Below are 14,632 nucleotides of genomic sequence, written 5' to 3'. Positions count from 1 at the left end.
TAATATGAACTAAATATAATGAACAAAATCATAGAGTTAATATCTAGAATATACGTTACCAAAAGATAGAATGAAGGTAGACGATGGGAAGCTGATGCTTAATTTGTACAGAATTTTTAATAAGGTTGAGTATAAATATTTGGAAATGGATAGAGATGATTACACATTATTGTGAGTGTAATTAACAGTGCTGAATCATGTGTGTAATTGTGGTTGAAAGACGAAGTTTAGGGTCCTGTATGTCACTAGAAGGAAAGCTAGAGGATAAAACATGGGATGGTATAACATAGTGAACCCTGTTATTGATGATGACTGTGATTAATAGTACAAATATAAGACTGCTCTTTCATGAAGTAGAACAAATGTATGTCACCCTTACAAGGTGTTATAATAGGGTGGTATATGGAAAAAATACCCCTAATACAAACTACAGATAACAGTAATATTGTAATATTCTTCCATCAATTGTAACAAAGGTACAAGATCAATGCTAAGTGTCAATAATAAGGGGATGTAAGGGGCAGGGGGATTTTCTTTTGGGAGCAATGAAAATGTTCTAAAATTGATTGTGGTGATGAACACACAACTCTGTGATTATACTGAAAGCCACTGATTGTTCACATTGGATGGATTATATGGTGTGTGAATAAAACTGCTTTAAACAATACTGAAAAGAAAAAGGAATGACTAGGTTTGGAACTCTGACTAAGCTTTGGTATTCTTACAAGGAAGACTGGAATGGAGAGAGGTTTCCACTTCTGGGAGATTTACTTTTGTTGTTGTTGCTTTTGTGGAAAGGGAAGTAACACATCTCTGATGAAGTAATGGGAAATAATTGCGAGCAAAGTCTCACTTCTTAAGGAACTTGGCACTACAGCTCATATCTACTAGTTCATACAATAAGGAACAGAGTGTCCACATCAAAATTGAGGCTGAATGCCGGATACCATAACTTGAAGAATTAAATAGTCTTTATTTTCCTGTTAAATGACTAGAACTTTCTTGTTGTCTAAAATATATTTTGGGGGTAATGGAAATGCTTTGTAATAGACAGTGGTGATAGTTAATTACATTGGGAATGTAATTAACACCACTGAGTTGTATACTTGAAAGTGATAAAAATGGGAAAATTTATGCTGTATGTATGTCACCACAATGAAAATTAAAAAAAAAAAAATACCTGTGAATCTGTTCAACACAAAGAGCGAAGCCTTGTCAAGTAAACTGCGGACTTTAGTTAATACTGTAATTATAATAATATTGGTTCATCAGTTTTAACAATGATATCAAACTAATGCAAAATGCTAATAATAGGGAACACTGTGTATATAAGGGGGCAGATGGGAACTCTATACTTTCTGCATCATTTTTCTATAAACCTGCAATTGTTCTAAAAGTAAAACCTATTAAAACATGTTAAAAAAAAAAAAAAAAAAACTTCAACAAAAACAGGCAAAAGTACATTCCAAAAAAAAAAAAAAAGCAAACCTATAGTTGTACTGAAGTGCAACTGCCCTAATATATAGAAAGGACAGGACAGGGCCTCATGTTTAGTAAGTGTCATTCAAGTGTCAGCTACCGTTTTTCACCGCAGTAGCCCCACTGTCTCACAGAGTGCCTTGAACACAGCATGGGCTCTTGTTGAATAAATAGATCGTGAATTTTAAAGATGAACACAAATAAATTTTACTCCTAAAAAAAGCAGGCTGTTATTTTTAAATGTTATCACTTGTTTCATAGGGTGCCCATTATCTCATAAATTGTGATAAGATGTAACACAGAATGGGCCAAGGGCAAGGGTTTCCTGATAGTGAAAGCTATTTAGAGTATCAGAGCTATTTATGCAAATTTGAATTCTAATGACATCCAGGAAGTAATCAGCCTAAATGTTTTGCATGATATAAATAGTTATTTGAAAAGCTCTTTTAATAACTTCACCAATCCTCAATGAGTCAATCTTTTAGAGATAAGTCAATGGAAAATAAAAAGTAAAATTACAAATTGTACACCTATTTATCATATTACATGCATACTTAAGTCAATACATATATGGTTCTTTGTTTATATCTGCAAGATATTAAAACTAGAGTAGTTTTAAAATATATCAACATGATACAAAATGTAAAAATATGAAAATTCAGTATAAAGATAAGACCATTATTTTATAATGGAATCCTAAAAAGAAACAGCAACATAAAAATGTAATAAAATCTTAAATATACTCACTATTTCTGCCGTATGGCCCCTAAAAGTATGGTAACATTTTCCTGTTTCTACACTCCACAGTTTACAAGTTTTATCGAAGGACCCAGTGGCAATTTTGTCACTGAAATTAAAAAAAAAAAAAAAAAGCCTTTTAATTGAATGCACTACACTATATGATATGATGAATTAAGACAAGAGATATTTATTCATGAATCTCTAGCTACTTAGACATTTACTTCAATTTTAGAATAAGTAATCCTTAATTTGTTTTACTGTATAACAAAATATAAATGTTCTATTTTTGAATGGTGTCAGTTTATACATTTTTATTTTAAAGATTTTACACTAAAAATATAAATATATTTGTTTAGAATTACAATAACTTTTAATTAACATGATTTAGTTTGGAAAATTACTAATAAAAGAAACTCAATAATGTATAGTAGAAGCCATAGGAACATGGAAAAATCCCCTTAATATGTCTAAAGAAAAGGATAACACTGAATTTAAACAGAGAAAAATAAAAAGAAATAAATCCAATTAACCAAAAAGGCTGGAAAAGGTTTTGAGAAGTTATTAATGAGTGTCTCTTTGACAAAATAATACCTATATTATTCCAGTTATGAGGTCTTTGAAAAGGAAAGATGAATTAGAGAAGCAGTATGATAAAGACCTCAGTCATTCTCCAACAAGAGGCTCCCCATGTTTACAGGCGGGGGCAGGGGTGGGGGAGTCTACTGTCAACACCCAATGGAGAAGCAGAGAATACTGTCTCTTTAGCCTTTGATCTTGGAACTAAAACCTTTTCCTATCCTTCTGACCAATAACTGTCCTTCAGAGCAAATCATCAAACTGTTCACCCAATTAGGCCATCATTTACAGTGCAAGTTCACTATTCAAAGTGTGAGGAGTCTTAAGTCACAACATTATGTGTCCTAAAGAAGATAAGTGCAAGTGCTCGGCATAGTTGCAGAGTTACACTTGTCAGGCCCAATGCTGAAGTGTTGCTTCTCAACACCTTTGTTCCCAGGCCGACCACATGGTATTTCTGGGTCTCCTGTGCAAAAGGAAAGCAAGGCCCTTCCTTTAGATGTTCCAGGGATAGCATGTCCTGGCAAACCGCTATCCAAGCTTCCTAACACACAGCCTGGTTCTCCACCCAGGGCCTCTGACCTCGCTCTCTCCTGTGGCACCTAGAGCCCAGGGCAGCTTCCATCAGCTGCCGAAGGCTTTCAACTTCTGACCAAAATGAGCTCGAAGCCCTGTGAGTTCTTCATCGGTGCCCTCACTCCATTTTCTCATTCTTCCTGTCTCTCAAACATATCGGTCTCAAGTTGAGCTTTACGGTCAATTTCTGTTCTAACACATTACAATTCTCTACACCCATATGACACCACATTATATGAAATATTACTAACTTCAATTGTTTTTAGAATTACCTTGTTGAAACAAAAGCTTACTCCTGATATAATATATAAAACAGATAAACACTAAACTGATGTTCCCTTTCTCTCTCTGTCTCCCTTACCTATACATACACCCACATACACACACACATCCCCTCTTATTCTTTGGTGATTATTCTTGTTTCTACACTCCACAGTTACAAGTTTTATCGAAAGCCCAAGCCCCCAACATATGGTAAAAACACTGCTTTAACCCAAATGTAAATCATCAGACTGAGGTAACTATCTAATTGGAGAATGGAACTTTTCATCAGAGGCTCTTGAAAGAATCCAACAGAAGTTCCTCTCCATCCTCAGAAAATTTTGTTTCAGACACACAAAGATAGCATGTCTGTTAAACAGACTATTAACAAATATGGTATTATAGAGAATACACTTCTAAAATCCTTTACATGAAATTGCAATGAAAGTAGAAATTATACTAAAAGTTAGGCGGCATCATCATTACTTTCAACAAAATCTTTCTCTTATAAATTTGGTGTAATAAAGTATAATAAAAATTGTCATTCTTTATAATGTAAAAATGCATAGATCAAAGATAAATTTTCTGTAATTTAATCAGGGGAATTTAATCATTTTAATGTACCAATTAAGTTTGCACCATCACAATTCATGTACTTTGAGAGTGTATTACATTTTTTAAAGATATCTTTCAGCAATCTAGACATCAAGTTTAAAAAATGGTAGTATAAAATTTATACTCTTAAGGGCATGAGATGTTTATAAAATCCCTTCAGTTCCTCTGCCACTCTCCCGGGCTAAGTTTTCATCAGTTTGCGAAGGTATTATTCGATCTGCCGCCTAACTAATATCCTTGCCTCCTGTTTCTTCCCACGACAAAACCCTTTAACCCCTTCACTCTCCTGGAGCAACCCTTCTAACATAGCACTTTCATTGTGTCACTGCTTTGTTCGTAAATCTTTGATAGCAACTCAGTCCCATGGCACAGAATCCAAACTCCAAAGAATGCTCTCCCCTCACCCACTTCCGTTCCTCAACATGAAATGTTCACTAGAGAGACTGGCCGCTGAGGAGAAATCATGAGCCCCCACCGAAAATGCCAAGCTGCTGAGGTCTCTTCTGCTCATGATGTCCTCGTCACGCTCTCCACCTTCCACCTTTCAAGAGTCATGCTTTAATTTCAGATCATCCTTAAACACTTTAACCAGGAGAAAAAATAATAATCTCTTTCTCCTCTAAAATTTTAAATCATTTACTATTTTGTTCTAGTCATCATAATACATAGTAAAAGCTCTTTTATTGAACAAGCTTGGTTAATGGAAAAAGTCACTTAAAATGAACAATCATTATAAAGATACATATGTGAAACACTTTAACTTGAATATATATTGATATACATTCATTTGCCAATTTTGGATAAGAGACCAAGGACTTTTCTTTTAAAATAAGTCAGTTATTGGAGTTCATCATCTGTCTTACAGAAACTGTTTCCAACAACTACAATTATCAATTTTCTTTTCTTTCAAATGGAATGAGAACTTAAAGGACTTAAACATATTGGCAGAACAATCTGAGTGGAGAATTCTTCTAGATTCAAAAAACATTTTTTTTCTAATTTTTACGTTGACCTCATCCGTGATTTTATTTAATAGCAATTTTTTTCAAAGATTAACCTTAAGCTTTCCCAAGAAACAGCAGCTTTCAATTCCTATTAATATCTCATTTATGTAACATTTAATTAAATTTCATAATCACAATTGAAAGCACAAACAGCATAAACTTTGTGGACAAATAAACTACCTCTTGATAAGCCTAGAACCCAACCAGTGGGAAGAGAAGTTACGCAAAACCCGTAGGTAGTCCGGTTGCTGGAAGCATCCAGGGAGGCATGGGTATCAGTAGGTTGTGGTGCAGATAGATAGAGAATATTGATTAATTTATTGGGCCAGTTAACTAGAGGTTGGCTTAAAAATGTTTCTATTGTACTGTTATTTAGGATGTTATTGGTACACATTTTTTCCCTACCTGGCAAGACTATAAAGAAACTTCTGAATAAAATATACCATCATTCTCCAAAGGCATCAGCCCAGTGCTATAAACATCAAAGGAACTGCTTGTCAGAGAACTTTCAAGGGCATTAGAGCCAGTCTTGCTTAAGCCTGAACTCCAGGTCTCCTCTTTGCTACTGAGTGATCTTGGGAAGGGTACTTGAGCTTTACATTCCTTACACGAGGACAGTGGTGTCTCAAAGGGTCCTTATAAGCATTGAAGGGGGTATTTAAAAGGACTGCAAAACACCCCAGCCATTCAATTTTAATTCTAAACTTAAACTAAATGTTAATTCTGTTTTCTTTCCTTCCACCCCCAATAGATGAATGGGTGAATAAATGAATTAACGAAGGAACAAGTGAATGAATGAATAATGAACAAGTGTCTTTTTACCCGTAAGGATTGTTGAAGGCTATGGCATAGACCACATTTCTGTGACCCTCCAGGGTGTGAAGCTCCTCTCCGGAGGCCGTGTCCCAGAGCTTGCATGTTCGATCATAGCTTCCTGTGATAAAGCTGGCACAAGGCATACAGACACATTGCATAGTAAGAATAACAGAGTATGACTAAAAACTTCACCTGTCATCTGCAGGATAATTACTTCATTTACTTTTCTTTTTACAATGCAAACTGTGTAGTCAGAACAAATTCAAACTGAATAATATCTAAATTTGTTGACTTAGAAACTTTCTTATTTTATCTCAAACCTGAAATAAGAGCCACTAAATAAAATAAAGACTAAGGCTGCCAATAATGGTTTTCATTCTTATATATGTAACTAAATATATATGTACATTTGTAATCAGTCAGATATCTGAAACTCTAATGTATCTCAGTAAATGGTTTAGCGTTCTCCCAGTTACTCAGACTGTAAAACTTGGCATTATCCTTGATTCTTCTCTTTCCCTCATATTCCCTCATATTCCCCATCCAATCTATTATTAAGTTCTGCTCGCACAATCTCAAAATGCATGCCTACTTCCCACTAGTTCCATTGCCTCCATCTCGTGCCTAAACAAATGAAACAGTCTTCAAATGCATCTCATATCACTCATGGGACTGATAAGTCTACTTCCCATGCAAAAATTGGAGTTATTTTTATTAATCTTCCTCAAATGGCATCCTAGCAATCTAGAGGAAAATTCAAACTTCTGCTCATGGTTAACAGGACAGCAGAAGGGCTGTCTCTGGGATGTCAGGTTATCCCTACACCCTGACCAGCTACATTCACATTCTTGCTAGTCTTTGAAGAGCCAAATTGTTTCTTTTATACATGCTGTTCCTTCTACCCATCTGCTTTATCGCTGTCATTCCCAGGACCTGGAACAATGACTGGCCCACTTCTGAGGGTTTGTTAAATATTTGTTTAATAATTAAACTAATAGATCCTTTCGCATGACTTCTCTGTTACAGGAATAACTAGTATAGTGAGCCTTCATATTTTAAAGTGAAATAACAAGCTCTTAGTCTCTTCTTAAATAGTCCATCAGAAAAGATACTTTAATTTTTTTCTCTGAAAGAAAAAAATTATTAACAAAAATAGAAAAGAGTACAGCAAAAAGGTATTTCCCCAACACAGGAAAAAAGTGAACAAAATTGAAAAGTCAGTCTGAGTTTTAAGTGAGAATGATAAAAAGTGAAAACGAATTCTGATACCTCAACCCAAAGAGGAAGGTTGACAAAGCAGCGTATCTTTAATTCTCTTCTACGCATTTTCCTTCCAGCTCCTTCACCCCTGGAGAGGTGTAGACTTGTATTTACAAGCATACACATATGCACATACAGGCATGCTTATATATATGCCCGTGGGTCATCTTTCCTACTAGCACCTTTGGGATCATGTTTACAAATGCCTTCCCAATGCAATTATTTTTTGATTATTGAGTTCTGTTTCCTTCTAGTGTGTTTGTGGTTTCTACTTTAACATTGAAAACTTTAACTAATACTGAATTTCTCCAACTGGTCAAAGCCATGCTCTGAACATAGGCCTCAAGGTTCAGCATACCCCACCATGCTGAGCTAGAGGGAAAATGTCTGCTCTGAATAGACTGATCACAACCAACCATGATGCTGGCCCTATGTGACCACCCCTAATGCCAAACCAAATCTAAGGAATAAACCCCCACCTCCCATACACAGCGGGGCTCCCCTGGCCCACACCTGGGTCAAATTATACAGCAGAGGTGATATTTGCTGAGATTTCAACATGCCTCCCTCCCAGAGGTTACCACAATAGCACAAATACAGAAAATTCAGATTCAGTGTTGTGAGAGAGACAGCTTGTATTCAGGAGGGAACTAAAATGAGAGAAATGAACACACTGCATTTCCACCTGGAACCTTGGACAAATAAACACTTAGAAATTTTTTAATCCCTTGAGTGTTAAAAATTAGAAATAAAAAGACAACCTTACCATGAGCCTGATTTATTAAGTGCAACATTAGTCAACGGCAGTATATGTGCTCTGAGAACCTTGAATGAATGAAAACACCGTTTGTTTTAAAATCAAACAAAATTAAGTTTAATTAATGAATTTAATTTCAAACCACATAAGCCATTCAATGCTGTCTTTATTATACATAATAAATGGACAATAGCCAATATTCGAACAAATTAAGAATAAATATATCATTACCTTCTATTTCTAAAACCAATAATACATTTTATAGTTACAGATAATTGCAAAAACATAACTGACTCTGTTTTCCAATAATTTGTCTTGGAGAGTAATTATGGCTATTTAAATTAGTTAACAAACAGCACTAATCTGCAGCATTTGCTTGTACCTATTGCATATGGTTTTGCATATTTGTATACATAGTCTGTATATGAAATATATTAAACATGTTTCAAATATAGATTATACTGTGTATTATTTTTGAATCCTAAATATCCATTACAGTCAGGCAATGTCTTCTCTTATTCACCTTTCAATCACCACATTTTCTAGTACATAGTGGATGCCTGATAAACATTTATTGAATGAATATAAACTGGATAATCTGTTTATAGATAGAGTGATTAGCTATGCTTGGATAGTCCCAGTTATGTCTGCTGCAGGGGCAAAGTTATTAATAGCATCCCTTTTCACCATCAAAAATGTACCCCTTCGGATGATAAGTTGTAAGGTCACACGATTTATAGAACTCATATTGAAGTTAAACAGTGCCACCTACTGGGAAAAGAGGTATCACAAGCGTAACCTACACCCTATTCCAGTAACGAATGAATGACTAAAGGATGGCCTGTATATTTTGCATCAGATAAGGGATGCCGAGTTATATTTTATTATAATAATTATATTTAAATCAAGAAAAAAGAAAATCATGGAATCTGAAGGAATCACTGTTTTTAATTAATAAATGACTACATTTATTATACTGTTTAATTTGATCATCACAAACTATAGAGAAAATGTGCATATTCAATTTTCATTAAAATTATATAAACCTTATCAATAGATAATTTACTTAACTACACAGACACAGAAAATCTGAACTGTCAATACAGGATGAAACACAACTTCTTAAAATTATTCTAACTGGAAAAAAAAATTTCAATCATTCACTAACTTAAAACTACCTTGATGGTAATCCTTAAAATGTATCATTATAGACGGGAGCTAAAATTACTACAAATTCATTTTTTTAACCTCAAAAAAATGAATGTTTTCAATTTCATCCATTCATTCAATAAACATTTATTGAGACATACTTAGCAAACATTTTTGAAGCAAGAGAACAAACCACTGTTAAGTATTTCTCTTGGAAAAAAAAGTATTTTTAGGGAAAGAGAGCATATGATTTGTACTTTATTTCAAATTAATAGAAAATCAGTTATTTCATGAAAATTCTTCTATCTAGTACCTGAAAACATCCATTACCTTAAAAAGATAGAATTTGTGGTCACTGTGCTGTCCAAGTTTATCTTTTAATCTCTGAATTAAAAGTTTTACTTGGTCTGTTCGTGAAGCTGTGATCAGAGGTTCTGCTTTCTGGATCTCTTTCACCAAGGCACTGACATCAGTACTGAAATTCATGAAAAAAAAAAAAGTCACTTTTTTTTCTATTTCAGAAACCACGTATACATTCAGTACATGAAGAATCACATTGCTTTACGAAGCACAACATTTATAAAATATCAGACATTGTCATCTTTCCCAAGACATTTCTGAAAGAACAACAACAACAACAAAATCTGTCACACAAATCAATAAAGAGCATTGTCAGGTGGATGAAAGCTGCTTGGATTCTCCAGAATGCATTTTTCAATAGCCGAGTCTTCCCTCTTGGAAGGTGCACAAAGATTCTGATTCTCTCATTTAGGAAGGCAGAGCATGTACTGGTGGTGAACATGGGCTCTTTCTCTTTAGTTTTTTTCTTTTTCCTTTTTCTTTTAAATCAACACGTATTGAATGTGCCAGACACTGTACTTTTTATTTTACATATGTTCTCTCATCAAATCTCTATAACAACCCTTTGAATTAAAGCTTGTATCATAATCAGTCTATACATGAAAAAACCGAGGTTCAGAAAGATGAAGTTTTTTAAATAAAGAGCCTAATTCAGTGCCTAACCAAAAATACACATTCAGTAAATTATAGTTATTATTAATATTTATAATGGGCTATAATACAATTTACTTGAAAGAGGACTGCTTTGAAAAAAAAGGTAGGGATTCAAGTTTTCTCCCTGGTTTTCAAATGACCCATAGAAATACCAATGAATTTTGTTAGTCCAGAATAACATTAGTTCAAAAGGGGTATTGGTGTCTATATAGAACAAAGCACTTATACAAAATAGGGTCATTTTGTTGTGGCTCAAAATGAGTCCTCACCTGATGCACACAGAGTCAATCAGTAGATACTGGGATTTTGAGAAGAGAAAAAGTTTATTTAGCAAAGGCCTCATGAAGACAAGAGAGTAGTCCTCAAATCTGTCTCCCTGAATTGGAGAAACTTTCAGTGTTCAAACAAAGGCAGGCAGGCTTAGGATAATAAGGCAGGCAGTTTGAAATGAGGAGGTCAGAGGTAGTCTAATTACTGAGTATGGGTAGAGTGATTACATACTTAGGGTACTGTGCATGTCAACTGTGTTAACCTTGATTAGAACTGGCTTGATTCAGCAAGAAAGTTAAGGAATTTGGGGTATTTCATACTAGGCTGACTCATATTAATCAATAAGGTGCTATGTGCAAGGACACCCAACATCAGGGTGGCAAAACAAGATGAGGGGATACAGACAGGGCCAGTCACAAGTTGTCTTGTTAATGTCCAGTGACAAGGTGCAGTTTCAAAACACAGCACAGCAAAACAAGGTATCTGGGTTAGCGTTCAGTGAGAGTGATTTTTGCTATTATAATTAGGCAAAGTTTTCTCCTAGGTTATCCTTTTTCAATTGTGCATATCTTGACAGCTAAAGCTAATTAAGGCTAGTCTAGCTGGAGCTGTTAAAAACAAGAACTTATCTATGAGGTGTGGAGGTAGAGGTTTCGGAGATCAGAGAAAAACAGCAATGGAAAATTTTGCAACGTAAGGAGGGAGCTGCTTTGGAAAGTGGTCAGTGGAGGCGGGAGGGAGGGTATGAAAAACGGGCCAGGATCTGCTACACTTTTGCCAAACACATCATAAATGTGTCTTGAAGATGCATGTCCAGGTCCCCGCTTTAAAAAGGGACTTCCCTAACTGGAAATCTTTGCTCCTGAGCTCTCCTTTGGGTTGGCAGAGGCTGCATCTTTTGTCAGGTCTGCATCTTCAAGCACTGACGCTCCACCTGCCTAATCCTGCTTCATCCCAAAATCTGAAACCCTGCACAGCATCACTTCCCAGTAAACCTTTTGCACACCTCACTCTTTCTCCGCAGTTGCTTCCCAGACAATTCAACCTATGATGAGCATCATAAACATTTCCCGAGCTCCAGTTTTGTGCAAAGTATTGAGCTAGGTGCTATGAGGAATATGTGCAAGGACGAATCAGACTAGTCATCCAACTGATATTTATTGAGGACCTACTATAGGCCCTGGGAGTGTCAAAGATACAGTCCCAGCTCTCAAGAAACACAGTCCATTAAATGCAAAGACAGGATTCAATATTTTGAACTGAAATGAATCAGAAAAGGTTTATAATGATGATTTGATAAACTCCAAAAGATTCAGTGCCAGAATAGTTATACTTTCATAAGACTTAAAAGGATAATGTTAATGACTCTTGGAAAGGTTTCCAACAACAGATATTAATCAAAATATATTTTATAACAATATCTAAATTAGCCTGATATTTAATCAGTATACCTCAACCCTGTAGTATTCTAATTAATTGCTATTTTTCCAATACAGTAACTTCAGTGTATCATCTCAGTGTGTTTTCACATACAGACTACTTCTACATTCTTGGGCAGAATTAGAAACAAGAGCCATACTTTGTAAGTAAAAGGTCTGTACCACTCATATGATGGTATATTCTGTACATGTTGTTTCTCAAACTGGACAATAAGCCCCTTAAGGGCAGAGATCCTGTTTCCTATGTTTATAGCCTCTTACCCAGAACCGTGCATGTAGGAGCTGCCAAGCACATATTTGCTGATTAAATAAATGACCGTCTAAAAAGAAACTGCCTGCTTGCTTCCACAGTCACGCAATCAGTAATATGCTCCATTTACAAAAATAACAAAGCTGAATTTGAACTTAGGCCTTATCCTCCCTGTAGACAGATTAAACAAGGATTGTTGTAGACAAAATTCAATGACATTTTCTGGACCACCATTTAATCTTTGCTTTAAAAAAAAAAAAAAATCTACCAAGCACCTTTTCTGTATGAGCCCCTGGAATACACCATCACCTCAGGGCCATCCCCTGTCCTCATTTGCACACCAGTTGTCCCTCTCCTTCAACTCTACATCTCTTGAATGGCAGCAGCTCCACGATTAAGGGAGCCCCTCTTTCCCCAGTGATGATGCTGTTTGAGCTCATTTTACAATAAGGAAGCAGCTCGCTCACCCTGGATAATGTGTTATGTGAGAGGTTCCTTTTCTGCTCATTTGTGTTTCACTCTCCCATGATCATAACAAAATAAAAGGGCAATCACACTGTAAAACCGCTCATTTCCCTGAGCCACACCTCTAAAACACATGTTGTGTCATTTTTGTTCCATTTTTTTTATTTTCACCCCTGGAGAACATCTCTTTATCTGAACTTTGGCTTGCATGGGCATAATCACTAAGCCTGACTCTTTCTGTCTCCTGAAGTGGAGTTTCACATAAGATTTCCCAAAGGAAATCTGGGCATTATGTCTCACAAAGGGATTTCCCCTGAGATCCCACCAAGTTTCAGAGACAGACATTAGGTTGCCCCCACCCTGCCTCTGCCCCATGACAGCTAATGAGGAGGAACATATGCACTTGGCCCTATGAGATTTTGTTTTGTTTTGTTTTGTTTTTTTAGTAGAAAAGTTGCAGGTTTACAGAAAAATCATGCAGAAAATAAGGAAATATGGAATGCTTCACAAGGCTCCACTTCATCCTTGCACAGGGGCCATGCTAATTTCCTCTATATGGTTCCAGTTTTGGCATAGGTGCAGCTGAAGTGAACATGTGAGTTTTTTATTTCCATAAAAAATTAACAGATTCGGTAATAGTCTTAAGTCTCAATAACCAGTACTCCTCAAAACTCTCAAGGTCATCATAAACAAGGAGAGTTGGAGAAACTGTCACAGCCAAGAGGGATCTAAGGAAACACGACGACTAAATGTAATGTTGCCTCAAAAAGGATTAAGGCAATCTGCATAAAGCAGGGACTTTAGTTAACAATAAAGCATCAATACTTGTTCATTAATTGTTACAAAGGCATCATATTAACGTAAGACATTACTACTAGGGGAGACAGGGCATGAGGTATATGGGAACTCTATGTACACAGCCTTCACATTACTACTAGGGGAGACAGGGCGTGAGGTATATGGGAACTATGTACACAGCCTTCACAACTGTTCTCTAAATCTGAAATTATTCTAAAATAAAAGGTTGGTTTTTAAAAAATCAATAGCCATTCTCGCTTGTTCAAGAAGGAGAAAAAAAAGCCAAACTGAGTATCACTTTTCTGCTTCCTCTTTCTTATTCAGCAAGACACTCAAGTAGAACGCACTGAAATCGAAACAGGAAATAATATGCAACAGAAAAACATTATTTTTTAAGGAATGTATTGTCTATGGCTTTCCGCTTATCCACACAGCATCCTCTATCAGTTTTCCAATGAAAACTTCGGATGTGAAATGCATGTTGCATTATAAAGCTACTTTACCTGGGGCTGAGATCCAGCAAGTCTATAGATTTGGTCTTTAATTCTCCACTTTTCTCATATTCCAACATAATTCCTATAAATATAAATAAACATGTTATAAAACACTTGTGATAACCACCCATGCTAAATAAAATTTAATCTACTTTGCCACATTTTTAATTTTTAAATTTTAAATTTTTCACAATAAAAATTTTACAGGGTGGTCCTTTATCCAATATGACTGGAGTCCTCATAAGCAGAGGAAGTTTGGACATAGAGTGGTAGGAGACAGGAGGCAGACAGCCATGTGATAAAAGGCAGAGCCTGAGTTATGCACTGTGGGTAAGCCACCATCAGAACATACAGATGGCCTGTCAGCTTGATTTTGGACTTCCAGCCTCCAAATCTGTGAGACAATAAATGCCTGTTATTTCAGCTAACCACTCTGTGATAGTTGTTATAGCAGCTTTGGCAAGACTAAGGCATCACCCTTACAACACACGACCTTTCAGAAACAATTGACAACTGATTACAACTCCCTCCTTCTTCAAATACTGTCCTCCCTAGGCTTTTATGAAATCTCTCCCTTCTGTCTCTTTCTCCAATCACCTCATTGCATTTCATTCTCCTTTATTGGTTCCTCCTCTTCTTCCTGACTTTAAGTATTGGCAGTCTTTAGG

General features: G+C 35.8%; 1 protein-coding gene and 1 non-coding gene across 2 annotated transcripts in view; both read right to left on the bottom strand.

The window, feature by feature from the left end:
• The window catches only part of DAW1 (dynein assembly factor with WD repeats 1), a 64,336-nt gene that overhangs the window by 33,706 nt on the left and 15,998 nt on the right, over window positions 1-14,632 (bottom strand). Inside the window, exons 2-6 of the mRNA XM_037850437.1 lie at window positions 13,974-14,046; window positions 9,565-9,709; window positions 8,095-8,153; window positions 6,075-6,197; window positions 2,227-2,326 (exon numbers count right to left, since the gene is read on the bottom strand). Coding sequence (XP_037706365.1) covers window positions 2,227-2,326; window positions 6,075-6,197; window positions 8,095-8,153; window positions 9,565-9,709; window positions 13,974-14,046 — 500 coding nt within the window. The remainder of the gene's footprint in view (window positions 1-2,226; window positions 2,327-6,074; window positions 6,198-8,094; window positions 8,154-9,564; window positions 9,710-13,973; window positions 14,047-14,632) is intronic.
• LOC119545003 lies at window positions 13,161-13,265 on the bottom strand. Its single transcript, XR_005219001.1, has one exon. It is a non-coding gene; the product is annotated as a U6 spliceosomal RNA (small nuclear RNA).

Source organism: Choloepus didactylus, chromosome 9, assembly GCF_015220235.1.
Source record: "Choloepus didactylus isolate mChoDid1 chromosome 9, mChoDid1.pri, whole genome shotgun sequence".
Classification (NCBI taxonomy): domain Eukaryota; kingdom Metazoa; phylum Chordata; class Mammalia; order Pilosa; family Megalonychidae; genus Choloepus; species Choloepus didactylus.
This window is presented reverse-complemented; position numbering and strand designations above follow the sequence as displayed.